Genomic DNA, 11,882 nt, shown 5'->3' on the forward strand with positions numbered 1-11,882 from the left:
TGGGGAAGGACAGACTGATGGATGGACGGACGGACGGAGAGGGAGTGGGTACCTTTTCACGAATCTCCAGCGCCCGCTGGCACAGCGGCTCCGCCTCCTTGTATTTGCCTCTTTTGCCATAGAGCACAGCCAGGTTGTTGAGGGTGGCAGCCACCTATGATGGAGAGGTCTCCATCAGACCTCCATGCCCACCAAGACCTACACGAATCTGGCACCAGCAGAGCCCCACCCCGGCCACACAACTCCGAGGCTGGGGGAAGAGTATTACTAACAGGTCTGATGTTTCCTAGGCGGCCCTCCCAGGGGCACACAAGTGATTCAAGATGAAAGGTTCCAGACTACCCAGAAGCACCTGGGGGATAGGCCTAAAGAGCCACTTCCAAAAAAAGATCAGCCCCTGAGCACCCTAGGGAGCGCAGTCCAAATGTCCTACAGATGTGGGTCGCCATGACTTAGGATGGACTAGCTTGGCCACTGGCTGGAAGCTGAAGTTCTCTATGGGGGCAGGGGTCACCATGACTTAGGATGGATTAGTTCTCTATGGGGGCAGTCTCACCCCCTACGGGGACTTGTAGAAACCTCTGGGGGTGAGTTTTGGCTACAGGCAGATGGGGCACGACTATTTTGGTGGCAGCAGGAACGCTGCAGATGTTCAACATTGAGGCAGATAGGTTAAGTTTTCAGTGTCCTGCCAAGCTCTCACTCCAACAGTGACTGGGATGGGCTCTCAAGACGGGTGCTATGTGTGGTGTGTGACAACTCCCCAGCCTGCCCCACGTTAAAACAGAAGGAGTGGCTTTCACATGGTCTGCCCATTTTCCCAGACGTCCTATTTCTCATTTTCTTCACTTTGACAATCCATCATCTCTCTTGGCTTGCTCCCTCTACTGCAGATTATTTCTCTCGTTCTGATCGCATGGAAGTAATTCTGGCCTGGGCTTGCTTATTGTGAGGCTGGTTTCTCATCTAAGACAGGTGGTCCCCAACTTGTGATGGGGTTCTGTCCCAACGACTGTCCCAAGTCGTTCAGAAGTTTTTTCATTTTCATTATATTGCCTTTTGTCATCAGTATCTTTATAAGCCCTAACTTTATTTTGTCTTTGGGAGTTGGAAACATCCCATGTAAAACATATTCTCAGATTGGATGCAGTGCATATAATAACAAATTATTTTTAGAAAGCAGCCAGTTCTAAGTGTGGTTCATAATTTAAATACATCTTAAATCAGAGATTACGTCTATCCCTTGCTGTCCCCAAATTCTGGTCTATCTTTCTGCTAGTACTGCGTATAAGGTATGGCTTCCGACCATTCTCCAAAACCCTAAGTACAAGCATCTGACCCCTTGGTCTGTCTTCTGGCAGCACCATTGTATTCAATATTAGTTCCCTATAAGTGACTTCCCTTGTTTCTCTTCTATATTAATCAGGGTTATCACATTGCTTTGATCTACAGAGGAAGGCTGCATTACCAGTGGGTTGGATCTCAGGAAAAGCCATGACAGAGAGGAGGCATTGGCCTCAAGAAAGTTGAATGGACAGCGCTCTTCCCCAAGCTGCCTAGTGAGTGGGGAGAGGGCAACAGATGGCCATGCCAAGATAGATGATGGGGACGTGGGGAGAGAGGGCGGGGGATACTGACAGCAGGGTGGTCCCGGCCCAGGGTGCTCTCTCGGATACTGAGGGCTTCATTCAGTAGGTGGGCGGCTTCCTTATACTTATTCTGGTCCCTGGAAGAGTACAAAAAGGACAAGGTCACCCAGAACTCTTGTCTGCAAGCCATCTACTGCCCTCTGTGCAGGCTGAGGTCCATGGGGGACAGGAGATACCCTGGAAAGATAGGAAGCCTGTTGTGAGCCCAAAGAGGGGCCTCCTGCTACACCTGGTTGCTGAGCATGGCTATCCCAAGAGGATACTACAAGTTCTAGGAAGGAGCCAGGAGCCAGGGAGAGAGACCCTCCCCAGAGGCGAGACTAGCGAGGAGCCTGAGATGTGCGTGTGCCCTGAGGTCAGGACACAGGAATGGGAAGAGACAGAGGCTGGTGCATGAGAGCCTGTCCAGGCCTATCAGGGAGCAGAGTGGTGGAATGGGGCCAAAGTAGGGTCCTGTGGGGACCTGGAAGACGAGTCTGTGGGGCAGGGGCAGGTAGTGCTCACCTGTACACCAGGGCCAGGATGTTGAGCATGGTGGCGACATCGGGGTGCCCACGGCCAGACGTGCGCTCCAGATCCTCCAGGGCCTGCTTGCAGAGTGGCACGGCCACCTCGTAGCGACCCTGGGCTGCGTACTGGATCACCAGGTTGTGCAGCGTCCGCAACCTGGCTGGGACTTCGTATCCTCCGGGCTGGGCGCCCTGGCCCCGGGACACTGAACACAGGCCCTCCTCAGAGGCCTCTTCTGCCCGCCCCTCCCACTCCCCTTGCCCCCTTGGCTGTGCGCACTTCCCACTCTGCCACCCCACGGCCTTGCCTACTGTGCGCCCGTCTCTCCTTCAAGGCCAGCCTTAGCTGCTATCCTTTTGCTTACTCATCTGCAGGACCCCTTGTATTCACCCAACACAAGCATTCACCCCATCGGCCATGAGGCAGGGGCCGTCCCAAGAAGAAAAGGGGGGAAAGACCTGCTTCTTCTCCTGGAGGGGCGCCCTTCCGGGTCACTCTCCCACTAAACTGCAAACTTCCCAGGGTGAGTGTGGTGCCTGTCATCTCTGTATCCCTAGAGCCCAGCGCAGTGCCTAACGTGAGTTCAGTCTGATGCGTGCAGGGGACGCTGAGGGGCTCTAAGTTCTAGCCCGGGACCCTGCCCCCTTTTCTGGTGGGTGACCGTGTGGTGCCCAGAGTGGCCGCAGCTGGAAGCAGCCTCCTGCGGCCCCGTGCCCCGTCCCCACTCCTGAGGCAGACTCACAGCCACTGCTGGGGTCCTCTTCCTCCTCGTTGGGGAAGAGGTCATCCAGGGAGTCCTTGGGGGCCTCGCCCTCCTTCTCCTCCTGGAAGAAGCAGCGTGGCAGGGATAGGAGAGCGCCGACAGCCTCTTCGAGACTCCCTCGAGACCATGCAGTCACTCAGAAGGGCCGGACGAGAAGACCCTCTTTGAGGCCCCTGCCCCTGGGAAGCTAGACATCCGGCCCATAACACTCAGGCCTCTCTCGTTAGTGAAGCTGCTTGGACCAACCTTCTAACTCCCTTCCTGCAGCTCCAGAACATTGCCTTCCTCCCGCCCTCAGTCTCCAGCCGTCTTCCTCCTCCTCCACGCTCGTAATTACCGCTGATTATCTCTGCGCGGGCTGATCCCGGTGTGTCTGCACTGATTATATGTCTGTCCTGGCTCTCCTCAGGGCAGGGCGTCTGTCTGAGCTTGTTGGCACGTATGGTCCCCCAGCTTAGCTTAGCCCTATGTTCATCATTTGCCACCTCTGAACTTAAGGCCCCTCTCTCCCTTGTCTAACCAACTTCCCATGCGGGGCAGATTTGCCCCCTCCTGTCCCCCCCCTGGGAAGGAATTACAGCTTTGTATAAACACCTCTAGCCCTCCTGGCTGGCTTCTGCAGGCTGTGACCTCCTCCCTGTCCCGGGATGGGATGGGACACACGAGCCCTCCAGCTGGGCTGGACTTGGGAGAGCAAGGGGCCATGCCTGCTTCCTTCCCTGCTGGCCCCCCGACGGGGTCTCCAGTGCGGCACATAGTAGGCACTTAACTAAGATGTTGTTATTTCCCCTCGGCTGTCATCTGGAGTTGTCAGGCCTGGAAAAGGCATTCTGCCCGCGGGGGCTGGGGGCAGGTGGGGGTGAGGTGGAGGTGGAGGTGCTGGGCCCCCACCTGCCCTGCTGCTCACCGTGGGGTGCCCGTCCTCATCATATTGCCGCAGCTGCCCCAGGAACTCCAGGTGCTTCTTTTCCTCCTCCAGCTGCGCCACAGCCTGCTCGCTGCGCTGCAGCCGCTGCTGGGTGCCCGCCAGCTCGTCCCGGAGCCACTGGTTCTCCTGGCACAGCCGCCGCACCTGAGCCCGCAGTTTCTGTTTCTCCGACTCCACCGTGCTCAGGTGGTTGGCCAGCGCCAGCATCACCTAGCCAGTAGGGGCACAATGTGTGAGCGCCAGGCTCTGGGCGGGGGCATCCACGAGGGAGCAGGAAAGAAATCTTTTGGGAGGCAGCCAGACCAGCCGGCTGGAGGAACCAGGAGGTGTAGACCAGGCCGAGGTGGGCCGCAATACCTCCACCATCAAAATGTGCCCCGGAGCCAACTCCTCACCACCTACACTGCCACCACCCTGGGCTGGCTCACCACCACTTCCCACCAGTATGACGGCCATCTCACTGGCCTCCCCGCGTCTGGCCTTGTCCCCACTAGAGCCGAACCAGCAGCCACAGGGATCATACCGCCTTTGGGACGGCCCACCAGTTCCATCTGGCCTGGCCTCTCACCTCTAACCCCAGCAGGGCCCAAACTTCATTGTCTACTTTGCTTCCCTTCAGACAGGGAATCCTGGTACAGGTATAACGGTTATGTGCTGGCCTGCAATCCGAAAGGTCAGCATTTAAAAACCAGTGGCCACTCCATGGGAGAAAGACGGGGCTTTCTACTGTGAGTCTCCGAAACTCACAGGGGCAGTTCTACCCGGTCCTATAGGGTCCCAGTGAGTCTCCTGAGTCCTCTCATTGTTTACTTTTCTACAGCCACATGGGCTACCCACTGGTCCTTAACTCACCACGCCCTGTTTGTGATGCTCTCCCTCGGTTCATGCTGGACTGACCCCTCACCTATACCTTTGCTGACCACACTACCTAACATGAAGGTGCCCTGGCGTCCCAGTGGGTTATAGCTGCTAGCCAAAAGGTTGGCAGGTTCAAATCCACCAACTGCCCCATGGCCGAAAGATGAGGCCGTGTGCTTCTGACAAGACTCACAGTTTGACAATCTCACGGGATCATTTTACTATGTCCAACAGGGTCACTATGAGTCAGAATCAACTCCCCCGCAATGGGCTTAGATTTGTGTTTTAATCTAAAAGGGCATCTCCTGTCCATATGCCATGGCCCCTTAGATGGCTGGATCTGTATCCTGAGCACTGATCACTCTGAAATCTTGGCTCCTTTGCCTGTGATCTGTGTCCGGTCTGTCTGCAAGCTCCAACATGTCAAGGAGTGTAGATTACATCGCACCCACTGACGTGGCTCCAGTGATCAGAGGGTGCCCAGCACACATGAGGCACTGAGTCAGTATGTACTGAATGAATCGATGTACGAATGTACACATCTCGGACCAGGGGATCCCCTGTGGCCCTAAGCTCCTGCCCACCCTGGCCCCCTGGGCACCTCCCCTGCCGTCTCTCACCTGGGCTTCGCTCAGCCCCAGCTCGATGTTTTCCATGGAGCGGCGCAGCTGCCTGGCCTTCTCATGCACCAGTCCCTCCTCGTGGCCGCCCTGCTGCAGGCACTCGATGGTCTGGGACAAGCTCTGCAGCACAGCCTGGTGCTCACTGTGGAGGGCCTCCAGGCCCTGGCTCACCAGCCGAGTGCTCCCCAGGATCTCCTCCTGGCTCAGCCGGTGGCCTGCGGGCTCTTCCCGCTGCCCCAACACCAGGCCTGACATCCTGGCCAAGGGACCTCACCTGGGCTAGGGAAAAAAACCACCACACTCAGCTGGGGCAAGGAAGAGAACGAGGCTGAGGGTTCCAGCCCAGCCGAGGGAGGCAAGTGAGGAGGGAGCCGACAACACTGGGGACCAAACAAGGGATGTGGGCAGAGAGGGAGGGAGAGAAACTGAGTGGCACAGAGGGAAAAAGGTAAGAAAAGGAAATTCTTACAACTACCACTGGGATTTCGGACTCGGCCATAGAGCAGAGGTGGGTAGAGAGAACTTAGGGCAGGGGGCGGCATCAGGGCGCAAGAGAGAGCACCACAGGAATAAGAAGGTGTTTGGAGCAGGCTACCAAGGGGACACGTGGCTGCTAGTCCCAAAAAGTGGAACCCCCTAGTGGTGCCATGAAAGAAAGACCTGGCAGTCGGCTTCAGTCGAGAAAACCCTAGGGAGCCCAGTGGGTGGTGTAGTGGCTGGGCTGCGAACCTCAAGGTCGGCTGTTTGAAACCACCAGTTGCTCCACAGCAGAAAGCTCAGGCTTTCTACTTGTGTGAAGAAAGCCATCTGGGACAGTTCTAGTCTCTCCCACGGACTCATGGCGAGCCTGAGCCACCTTGATGGCACCCAGCCACCACAAGAGGAACAGAGCTAGAGTAGACCGGAGATGTACAGAAAAGAAGGTGGAGCTTTTTGCAAAGGAAAGGGGCTAGATTTCAATGTTCCATCTGGAGAGTGGGAAAGGAAGAAAGCAAGAGCCCCCTGAGTGGGCCCCAGAAGAGCCAAGGTTCTTCCTTCAGCACGCCCCGAACCTCGAAAGTGCCCCAGTCCTGCCTCTTTCCCCACCCGTGAGCCTTGGAGCTCTACTTCCATTCTCCGGGTCTCAGGCCGGCTCCCCACTTCCTCAAAAGGGTCTCAGTTCTCCCCCTGAAATCCTCTTACCTGTGTGCAGAGCCCTTCCTTGGCTGCAGGAGGTGGAGCTCAGGCCAGTCCGGAAGACACTCTGCCCTGCAGCCAAGGATCTGCCCTGCCCAAAGTCCAGGAGTCCAGCCTTCTCCCTCCCCCACCCCCACCACTCACAGCCACCCCAAGGACAGACCAGGAGGGCACAGAGTCCCACCCAGGGACAAACACCCTCCCTCTCCCCGTGCCTACAGGTTTTCAGACCCAACTCAAGTCCCTCCAGCTCTCCCCATGCCAGCCTTTCACCCCGAGCCAGAAGGCCTTATATCTCCCGCAGAGGGAGTGCGATCAGAGACCTAAGGCGAGGAGGGTGGGTGCGGACCAGGGAGGGGGAAGATCTGGTCGCTTCCAGTCACTTCCAAGGCTTTGTTCCCCGCGGGCCAGTTCGGGAACTCCCTGTCTGCCACGATCACCTACTACCAGGCTCTGAGGAGAGTCACCTTTGGGTGCCTCCCAAAGCCTGCAGATGTAGGGATGAATGGCAGGTCGGCCGGGCGGCCACAGGGCCGCAGGGGATCGCGGCGCTGGGAAAGGGTCTTCCGGGACTGGGAACGTGGGTAGAGAAGTGGCCTGCAGCCGACATGCCCTGCGGGCCCAGGACCGAGGTAGGGTGAGGAGGGCCAGGGCGGGAGGAGGAGGTGCCGCTGGGCTCCGTCGCGGGCGGACCGGCGGCGGCCCAGCCCGAGGTCAGTGAGTCAGTCGGTCGCGAGGGGGCGGGGCAGGCCGTCTGTCTTTCTGGGTAGCGAGGGGCGGGGAAGGACCGCGGAGGGCGGAGTTTGGGGGTCTGTCTGGAGTCGTGGAGGATCGGGCGGAGGAGGTCGGGTCCTCCGTCCGGGAGTGCAGGAGTAAGAAGTGATGGGGACTGTCGACCCTCAACCCCCGAAGCTCCCTCCGAGACTCACCGACAGTCTCCCGGTCCGGCTGCAGCCCTGGCCGGTACTGTCCCTTTAAATCGATCATGGCCGCCGCTCTAGGCAATTGTTTTGACGGCTCCCAGGGGCGGGGCCTCCCCAGTCACGTGACTCCAGAGCCTCCCGGCGATTGGCTCGGAGCGGGCGCGGCTGGGGGAGGAGGTGTGTCCCCGTCCCGGGCGGGAGAAAGACGGGCAGTCGGCTTTCACGACCGGGGAAAGCCTATGGGACCCTTCCACCCTGTCCTGCAAGGTCGCGATGAGTCGGGACCAACTAGAGGGCAGTGGAGTTTCTTGATGGACAGCTTGGCGGCGGGGCGCGAGAAGGTCCCCGGGTCGGCCCTCCCGCCTACGTCACAGGAGGGCGACGGTTCTAGGAGCGGGGAGCGTCATCGGGCAGCGCCGGGCTGCCGGTAAGGTGCAGTGCCCAGCGCAGGCCGAACCCGTTGGTGCTCATGGCCCTACGGGCGCTGACCCGCACTCTGGGCTCTTTGAGCCTGTCACCCTCGGCTGCCACCTCCTGCGCCCCGAGCCTGCTCCCCGCCACCCAGGTAAATCCGCCTCGCCAGGTGTTTCCCGTCTGGCCGCCGGGGAGAGGGAAGCAAGGGCTGGGCGGCCGGGAGGGCGAGTCTGGTCCTGAGTAAGGCCGCCTTGTGCGCCTGCATAAGTCACTCTTAGCCTGGAAGGTGGTGATGCTTCCCAGGGCCGCTCGATTCTTCAAACGCGATACTGGAAGCGAAAGCGCTTGGCAGATCTCCGGTTATCGGGATCTCAATAAAAACATTCTCCCAGTGCCGGCTATAACCAATTGGGTCTTTATAAATAAATGAACGCCTCTCGACTACTCTATAAGGTAGGTATTATCTTTCCCATTTAACAGACGAGAAAGTTAAAGCAGATGAAGCAGTCAAAGGTCACAACGGCAAACGGAGTTCTCAACTCCACTCACTGCCAGCTCCTCGATGCCCACTCAGCGACCCAGTAAGACAGTAGAACGGCCCCTTGCGTTTCCAAGACTGTAACTCGCAAAGGGAGGAGCCGGTGGTTTAAACACTGTTGACCTTGTGGTTGGTAGCCCAACACATACACCCGAGGACTCCTCAGAATGAAATGAGGCTGTCTGAATTCAGAGCCTGGACTCTTAACCATTGTGATAATACCACCTACAGTGATCAGTTATCGCTGAGATTAGAGAACAGAGGGCCAGATGCCAGGAAGGGGGACTGGAGTAAAGGTGCCATGAGCTCCCTACAACAGTGGTTCTCCACCTTCCTCATGCCACGACCCTTTCATACAGTTCCTCATATGATGGTGAGGAACACCCTAACCTTATTTTCATTGCTACTTCCCCAACCATAACATTATTTTCATTGCTACTTCATCACTATCATTTTGCTGCTGTTAGGAATCGGGTGACCCCTGTGAAAGGGTCCTTCGACCCCCACAATGGGGTCGAGACCCACAATTTGAGAACCACTGCCCTAGCAGGTGAAGGGAATGAGTTAGGAATGTACCCACTTCTGTAAATCTAGTTGTGGGTCTTGCCCCTCTGGAATTGGGCTGATGGGAGAGTTTGGCAGATCTATCGGTAGAATTGAAAACCGAACCAACCCATTTGTGAAAACTCCTAGAAACAAAGGCTGTGATGGTGGTAAACAGATGTGTGTAAATTAGTAATTCTGGAGAATGTTCAGGGGGAAGGAAAGTTTTCTGGAAGAGCATTTTAAGCCAAATATGGTAGAAGATGCTCCCAAGGGAGAACATTCAATTGCAGGAATAATTCAAAGGTGAGAAAGGTTCCGATGAGGAGAGGTTACCAATACACAGCCATCTAGTATCTGCAAACTGTGAAGGGTGGGTTTTTGCACAATTGGTGGGGTGAGCAACAGGCTAAAATGGATCTCTGAAGCTTCTCCTTCCATTAGCTTTCCAAGTGAAAGGTTTTTGTTTATCCCCAGGTGATAAGCCATGCCTTCCTCCAGTCACCGTCGACGTCACTGTTGCTCCCCTACCGGCCAGTCCTTACCTCCGTGGCCCTTAGTGCCAAGATTATGTCCTGGAAGAGTCGTACCAAGTACACCATTACACCGGTGAAGATGAGGAAGTCTGGGGGCCGAGACCACACAGGTGGGAATGGAGCCAAGGGGCTTTAAGAGAAAGTAGATCGACACTCTGTGGGACGGATGAATGTAACTCAGAAGCATTTATTGGGCTCTTTCTATTGTGGTGTGTATATAGGAACTGGAGCATGGGGTGCACAGCAATGGACAAACGTTTTAGGTTCCTCAAGACAATGTGGCATACATAGGAAACGCCCTGGCATTTGTCTTCATACCACTGGAAGATTTATCATTGAAATCAAGCACTGTATACACAGCTCTCTCAGGAAACTTACTAAATTCAGCAATTTGAAGAGTCTCTTTTGGGAAGTTTTATGCCATTTCAATATGATGGGGCTTAAAAAAGTCCCCCAGGAAAATTCCATGAGCTTTTCATTGCATTTTTCCCCACGAAACTTTTTGAAGCCACCACGTAGTTCCTAACACTTTACATTTCCACGTTTCTTCTCTCTTTCATCATAATTACATGATGTGTCTTACTAAAGGCCTTGTAGACGCTCCGCCAGCTGCGTGATGTCAGCAGGCAGTGTAGATTTTTTTATCCTTTTCTACTTCTGCCCTAATGATGGGGTGGCTGCCAGTTCTCTGTGCTGGAAGCAGGATTCATTCACCCTTGATCCCACGCCCACAGGCCGGATCCGAGTGCACGGCATTGGCGGGGGCCACAAGCAGCGTTATCGAATGATCGACTTCCTGCGATTCCGACCCCAGCAGGAGACCAAGCCAGGACCTTTTGAAGAGAAGGTTGTTGTGGTCCGCTATGATCCCTGTAGGCAAGTTTGGAATAGTTTGTGGTGATGGTGTGCCCTAATGAGTGTTTGATGACTTCTCGGAAGGCAAGGGGCTGCCTAGTTGGCCTGCTTACCCATCCCTCCCCCTCAAATAGGTCGGCAGACATCGCTCTGGTTGCTGGGGGCAGCCGGAAACGCTGGATCATTGCCACTGAGAACATGAAGGCTGGAGATCTGATCCTCAACTCAAATCACATAGGCCGGATGGCAGGTGAGGGATGGGGAACAGGTGCACGCGGGCCAGAAGTAGCTGAGAGCAGTCACATGCTTACGCAGTTCTGTCTTTCAGTTGCGGCTCAGGAAGGGGATGCACATCCTCTGGGGGCCCTGCCCGTGGGTACCCTCATCAACAATGTGGAGAGCGAGCCCGGCCGAGGGGCCCAGTATATCAGAGCTGCAGGTATGGGCACCGGGGCTGCCGGGGGCCCTATATTTTGGAAGCCAGAGGCTACCTGAGGTTGAAATTCTTTGAACCAATGGGCCTACCTGAGGAGCCTTGGTAGCATGATGGTTACATATCAGGCTAACTGCAAGGTCAGCAGTTCAAAATCACCAGCTGCTTCTTGGGAGAAAGATGGGGGGGCGCTCTAGTCTGGTAAACAGTCACAGTCTCTGAAATCCACACTACCCTGCCCTGTAGGGTCACTCTAAGAGTTTGCAGTAACTGACTGGCTGTGAGTGAGTTTCTGGGCCTACCTGTGGTCCTCTGCAGAGAGAGAGAAGCAATGTGAGGAGGAGGAAGAGAATGCCTGTGTTTTGACCTAAATCAGTGCATGCATCCAGCTGCGCTGTGCCTCCTAAAGGGCTAGGGAAGAGCCCCAGCCACCCCCATCTTCTCATGCTTTATGGAGGGAGCCAAGGCCGCTTCTCCCTTCCCCAGGTACTTGCGGTGTGCTGCTGCGGAAGGTGAACGGGACAGCCATCATCCAGCTGCCCTCGAAGAGGCAGATGCAGGTGTGTTTGAGTGGGTGGGGTGATCACCACAGGAGACATTCTGGGAATGTGTTGTTCCCGGCCAGGTGTCCTAGGCAAGCAGGAACTGCCTTGGGCTGGCACCAGAGCAGAAAGCAGTGTGGAGCTGTGCAGCAGTCCAGCCCCCTTCCAGCCACAGGACGTGCACCAGGGTTCCACGACACACTGCCTTCCGTGGTCCCCTCTTCTCATCAAGTCTTGAAGAGCACCCCCGACACACAGCCTAGGGAGGCTTTCTCCCTCCCCCGCCCTATACATTCAGCCCCTCTGCTCCCAGGTTCTGGAAACATGCACAGCAACCGTGGGCCGGGTCTCCAACGTCGATCATAACAAACGGGTCATCGGCAAAGCGGGCCGGAACCGCTGGCTGGGCAAGAGGCCTTCTAGTGGGCTCTGGCATCGCAAGGGAGGCTGGGCTGGCCGGAAGATTCGACCCTTGCCCCCCATGAAGAGTTATGTGAAGCTACCCTCAGCCGCTGCGTAGAGCTGACCCCTGGATTGAAATAAAATGACCCCTGATTTTTGTTACTGTTCCTGTGTGTGTGTGTTTGTATG

General features: G+C 56.2%; 2 protein-coding genes across 3 annotated transcripts in view; one reads left to right on the forward strand and one right to left on the reverse strand.

The window, feature by feature from the left end:
- Positions 1 to 6,045, reverse strand: part of KLC4 (kinesin light chain 4) — an 11,195-nt gene extending 5,150 nt beyond the window's left edge. Inside the window, exons 1-6 of the mRNA XM_045294768.1 lie at positions 5,329 to 6,045; positions 3,830 to 4,060; positions 2,902 to 2,983; positions 2,154 to 2,364; positions 1,639 to 1,726; positions 16 to 154 (exon numbers count right to left, since the gene is read on the reverse strand). Of these exons, the coding sequence (XP_045150703.1) occupies positions 16 to 154; positions 1,639 to 1,726; positions 2,154 to 2,364; positions 2,902 to 2,983; positions 3,830 to 4,060; positions 5,329 to 5,586 (1,009 nt within the window). The 5' untranslated portion in view covers positions 5,587 to 6,045. The remainder of the gene's footprint in view (positions 1 to 15; positions 155 to 1,638; positions 1,727 to 2,153; positions 2,365 to 2,901; positions 2,984 to 3,829; positions 4,061 to 5,328) is intronic.
- A 1,296-nt stretch (positions 6,046 to 7,341) lies between these two features.
- On the forward strand, positions 7,342 to 11,860 carry MRPL2 (mitochondrial ribosomal protein L2). Of its 2 annotated transcripts, none has more exons than XM_045294797.1 (7): positions 7,342 to 7,470; positions 9,403 to 9,571; positions 10,196 to 10,337; positions 10,451 to 10,566; positions 10,645 to 10,755; positions 11,236 to 11,309; positions 11,605 to 11,860. In XM_045294797.1, exons 1-7 carry the CDS (start codon positions 7,390 to 7,392, stop codon positions 11,809 to 11,811), a joined length of 900 nt encoding a protein of 299 aa, XP_045150732.1. In that variant the 5' UTR covers positions 7,342 to 7,389; the 3' UTR covers positions 11,812 to 11,860. The 2 variants fall into 2 exon arrangements, with proteins under 2 accessions (XP_045150732.1, XP_004710837.1); XM_004710780.2 differs by lacking the exon at positions 7,342 to 7,470 and adding an exon at positions 7,609 to 7,995.
- Positions 11,861 to 11,882: the final 22 nt, after the last annotated feature.

Source organism: Echinops telfairi, unplaced genomic scaffold (assembly GCF_000313985.2).
Source record: "Echinops telfairi isolate 266 unplaced genomic scaffold, ASM31398v2 ScPeMD7_3533;HRSCAF=4204_1, whole genome shotgun sequence".
Lineage (NCBI taxonomy): Eukaryota > Metazoa > Chordata > Mammalia > Afrosoricida > Tenrecidae > Echinops > Echinops telfairi.